General features: G+C 43.7%; 1 protein-coding gene across 1 annotated transcript; it reads right to left on the bottom strand.

Moving 5' to 3' along the window:
• Positions 1-776: 776 nt before the first annotated feature.
• Positions 777-4732, bottom strand: LOC119305238 (B3 domain-containing protein LOC_Os12g40080-like). The gene is made up of 9 exons (XM_037581813.1): positions 4541-4732; positions 4414-4438; positions 4321-4370; positions 3111-3867; positions 2594-3008; positions 2312-2511; positions 1880-2141; positions 1459-1694; positions 777-1331 (listed from the first exon to the last, which is right to left on the bottom strand). Exons 1-9 carry the CDS (start codon positions 4672-4674, stop codon positions 1056-1058), a joined length of 2355 nt encoding a protein of 784 aa, XP_037437710.1. The 5' UTR covers positions 4675-4732; the 3' UTR covers positions 777-1055.
• Between the last annotated feature and the right edge of the window lie 274 nt (positions 4733-5006).

Raw genomic sequence — 5006 nt, 5'->3', positions numbered from 1 at the left:
ATTTCAAGCGTGGGAGTGAGTGTGGCCATCTGTCGCAACGACCATGGAAAGTATCTAGGTGCGTCTGTACGGGTGTTTGAAGGACTAGTCGATCCGGAGAGCCTGGAAGCACATGCATGTTGTGAGGCCCTTTCTTTGGCACAGGATCTCCACTTATCACGAATCAGAATAGCTACAGACTGCTTAGCTACTGTGAACCACCTGAAGAGCAAGCTTATGAGTATTTCTTCGGCCATTATTACAGACATCGAGAAGAGTGTCACTTCGTTCGTATCTCCAGAAAGGAGCCTTGGATGAGTCTTGGATATACTGATGCCTTGGTGATTTCTATGGCAGCAAAGCCACCCTACACAACTGCCGAAACCCCGCCGACCTGCGAGTGCCAAGGACTCTAAACGGTGCCTCCAAGAAAGTAATGACATAGCTGTCGCCGCCGCCCGCTCCGACGGAGCTTGGGTTTTCACCTGAAGAACAAGATATGATTATGAACTGGAAAGAACCGGAGATAGTTCTTACTTAGCAAAACCGGAGGAAAAACATGCACGTTTTTCATTGAACTTGTTATGCATAGAAAAAGAATCAAAAGATTTCCAGCGGCAGGCATCACCGTAAGCCATTGCTGAATTTTGCATTACGCACTTCATATCATCACAGGTCTAACAAAATCCACAACAAAATAGCCAGAACCAGATCACTGCAACGAGCAATTAATTTCTCCTACTCGATCACCACTTAAAGAACCCATACACGAACACACAAGTTACATGCCACAACTTCTCGTCCACTAGCTGGGACTCAACTTAGGTTCAATAAAATTGCAGTCAACCGAGCTTACATTCAAGATAATTTCAGTGGAGTGAGCGCTGAAATACTCCTCTCTTTCTTCTGAAAGAGATCACACGGTATGGCTCAACAACTAGTTCTGCTGCAACCATATTAGTGCAGTTGCCTCGTACACAAACTACTCCCAGTTCAGCTCCCACTCCCAGTGGCAACACGTTTCAATTATTCAGCGACAAATTCACAACGATACAGCTACGCAGGAACCTAGCTAGTTAGTCCAGCAGAACAAGCCTGCCATCAACCTTCCTGAACACGTGGACAATCATCGTCGCCTTATGCACGCCTTTGATCAGCTCGAAGACGCAGATGTGGCCCTCGCGCAGCTTGTTGTCGCGGACGAACTTGCTCCATGGACTGTTGCTGAAACCCCTTAACTTCGAATGACAGTAGTACCTCACGCACCACTTCCTTCCCCTGCTGGGTCTCAGGAGCAGGATGTCATGTGACCTCGCCGCGAGATGCTTCGCCGCAAACTTTTTAGGGATGGTCTGCATACAGAACATTAGTCACTAACACAGAAAGCTTCGTGGTAGACGGTTCAGAATGTCTATCAGAGACGGTTTCCTAAACCATCTAGGTAATCCAGTCTGTGATTTGTAGAACAACTGAACTGACCAGCAAGTTGTTCCCCTTTTTAACGTGATTCTTCCCCAGGACGGCGAAGTACACGGGATTGCCCTGTTGGATCAACGCTGACCTGAATATCTCCTCTTGCTCATCGCTGGTCAGGCCATTGGCATGCCTTGAGTAGTAGTAGTTGGACTCAGCATGTTCCTTGTCACTCTCCTCATCCTCGGTGGCCTCGGCCTTAACTGGATATCTGCGCCTTTTTTGAGATTCGAGGTCTTTCCCTGTAAAAACACAAATGGGCATTCCAAAATGATCAAGTAAAGAGACTGGAATGGCAAAGACAAAGTTTTCCCCAAAAAAGGAGTCTATTTCTATGTTGACTCATAAATTCATTTTTTTAAGTTGGCGATCCTGAGCATTGTTTTTTAATGCCATATATGCAGGTGTCAATGTGTTGCATACTCACCTTGTAAGTGATGAGCTCCTTCAAGAGAATGAACAACCATTGTCACTTCACCGTTGTTTTTCGATACTTCAAATAGGTAGATGTCACTTTCCCGCAACTCGTTGTGGAGAACGAAGCACGACCAGCCAACAGAAAGCATGCGGGAACCATCAGTGATAACCTTCAAATTGTCTATCCATATGTTGCTCTTATGAGGATGGCAGAGTGTGATGAATTGGTCTCCATCTGGAAGGTATTTGGAAGCGTAATCCTTGCAGATGACCTGTTAGAGTCGACTGGATCATCAGACCTTGAAATTATTGAAGATTATAATTTACGAAGAGATACTATAATTTTAAAAATTCCAACAAAATTTTAGACAAGAGATTTGAACATTAAATAACAAATTTTGCAGGAGTCTCACTGAATCTGTAGAGGATACTGCACACATACCAGAGATCCAGACATACTTGTCTTGTTCATGGCTGTGATGTAAAATGGAATAGCAGGCCTAACTTTCCTCACAAGCGCGTCGACTTCTGCCTTCTGCGCTGTAGTCAGATTGCACCCCATTGCTAGGACATAGCGAGGCTTGGTGGTTTCCCGAAGGCCACCTGAATTCAGGGTGTCCTCTGGAGATGTGACACCTTCAGCTGCACAACGCCGATCATCAAAAAATCAGTTAGCAATTACAGGTACCAATGAGAATATACGTGCAACCCTTCAATTCTTTACCTGATCTCAGTGAAGGAGAGTACAGCGGAGTCATCTTTTTAGTTTTCCTACTGTTATTATCGCGTGATTTGCATTCTCGACGCCTTGTTTCTTTGAGGAATGACCGATCATGAGATATGCCCGTTTCTGGTAGATTAGGAGTGTGGTTCATGACAATGTGGAATACTTCTTTCTCACAACCACTTGGGTCAAATATTAGGACTTTAAAGTGAGAGTCCCCAATGTATCTGAACACCAGCAAGTCATGCTCTTTTAGTCCATAAGCACTGGCAAATGCTGGCCATCCAGATCTAAGGACTATCTTGTTCAGATCATTGATAACCTGAATGTTGTATACGTTTCCATCAGGAGCTTCTAGCTTCATAACTTTAGATATCCTGCCTCTGAAATTGTTCACAAATTTCTCTGGTATACTCTGCAGGAACAAACAACAAAGCAATCAGCAAATTATATATCTCTGATCAAGAAGACATTTCATCAAGGTGGCAGGAAGGGCATTGATTATACAGGGTCTTACGATTTCTTGACGGAAATCACCAAACATGAGCCTCAAGAAATGCTTCTGCCTATCATCCATGTGATGCCAATAGAAATGCACATCGCAGTGCTCGCACCTTCGATGGGACCCACCGTTGCTTGATCCACCATTCTGGCATCGCCTTTCGCTCAGCGGTGATTGATCAAGACGAATGTCTTTTTCTTGGGCATTAGGACCGTAGTTCACGAGAACGTGGAACACTTCCTTCTCACAGCAACTTCCAAAATCAAATATCAGAACTTTGAAGTGAGAATCCCCCATGTACCTAAAGACCAGGAAATTGTCCTCTTTTACTTCGTAAAAGCTGATAAATACCCCCCATCCAGATCCCAGGACTATCTTGTTTAGATCCTTGGTAGCCTGAACGTTGATTATGTTTCCATCAGGCGCTTCTAGCTTGATAACTTCAGAGATCTGACCTTTGAAATTCTCCACAAACTTATGTGGTATGGTCTGCATGAACAAGCAAACAACGACATTATCATTCTGAACTGGGATGGAATTCCATGTGAAGGAGAGAAAGGGCATGGATGCACCAGGGCTTGCCATTCTATCTTGGAAATTGCCAACCATGCACTTGAAGAAATACTTCTGGGTATCATCCATATGACACCAATAGTAATGTGCATCGCAGCCCTCACATCTTTGAAAGGATTTGCTGCTGATGTTGTGACCACTCCTGTTACCTTGCTCATAGTATTGATCCGGTGCCATGACAAATGTATGATACAGTAGCCTAAAATATGAAGATGTAGTAGTGTGTGTTATTATGAGCAGTCTGTTCCAACCTCACGTCGATGCATATATTCGATGTCAGATAAATCCAAGAAAGGTGTCCAATACTGGAGCAAGTTTTTTTCAGGACAAACAGGAAGTAAGCTATGCACTTCAGGTGATCTACAGATTTAGCAAGTTTATGATCTAGTAGAAAGACAAGAAGCCAACACATCTTTGCCAACAGCCAGTACTTATTTCAGAGGAAAATAAAAAGATGTAGTAATATGTGTTATTACCAGCAGTCTGTTCCAACTTCACATGGATGCGCATGCATCATGCCAGATAAATCAAAGAAAAGTGTCTAATACTAGAACCACTTTAGGTTCCTGTGTGCCATCATAAACATGATCTGAAGGTATAGCAAATTTATGATCTAAAGATGTTGCAAGTACAAAGACAAGAAGCCTCTTACCTTTGCCCAGGAGCTCTTTGAACAAGCCAATACTTTTGCAGAGAAGCAGCCTGTACGCCAAGGATGCCTAAAATACTTCTGCAGAGAATCAGCCCCAAGCCCAGAGAAAAAGTGCAGCCTAAAATAGGACCAGAAGACCATAAACATGATCTTAAGCTGCAGCAAGTTTATGCTCTAACTCTTAAGGATGTAGAGAGTAGAAAGACCAGAAGGCTATTACCTTTGCCAAGAGCCAGTACTTCTGCAGAGAAGCAGCCAGAATGCCAAGGATGCCCAGGCCCAGAGCAAAAGGGCGTACATATATGGAGATACACGCCAAACCAGCTGATAGCCTGATACTAGTAGTGTTATCATATCTTCGGTTGAAAAAGGAGTCTCGTTTCAAAAGTTGTTCAGAGAGATGCATATGAAAGCATGACACGGTTACAATCGAGAAGGAATCTGGTGACATATGCTAGAATCATTTCCCTACTTTTAGCAATGCCAAGGAGATAAAGGGAGCACAGCAATACCCAGAGGGTGTTGTACAAGTTAGATTCTGTCAGTATCTTGTGGTGCAGTGCAGTGCAGTGCAGCCGAGCCTCCATGGCAAAAACGACAAGAGATCAAAACAAACAAAGATGTTACAAGAAATTCTACATTGTAGCTTCAGTGCCAAGGTTTTAATATTAGAGTCAGCAGCCCAA

This window comes from Triticum dicoccoides, chromosome 5B (assembly GCF_002162155.2).
Source record: "Triticum dicoccoides isolate Atlit2015 ecotype Zavitan chromosome 5B, WEW_v2.0, whole genome shotgun sequence".
NCBI lineage: Eukaryota > Viridiplantae > Streptophyta > Magnoliopsida > Poales > Poaceae > Triticum > Triticum dicoccoides.
Note: the sequence above shows the minus strand (reverse complement) of the source record. Positions and strands in the feature narration are given on the sequence as shown.

Coding starts and splice junctions, on each gene's coding strand:
- LOC119305238 (XM_037581813.1), bottom strand. CDS start 4,674: ATGATAACACTACTAGTATCAGGCTATCAGCTGGTTTGGCGTGTATCT. Junction 4,439..4,540: donor AGTACTGGCTCTTGGCAAAG/GTAATAGCCTTC, acceptor GTCCTATTTTAG/GCTGCACTTTTTCTCTGGGC. Junction 3,868..4,320: donor CAAAGAGCTCCTGGGCAAAG/GTAAGAGGCTTC, acceptor TTCATATTTTAG/GCTACTGTATCATACATTTG.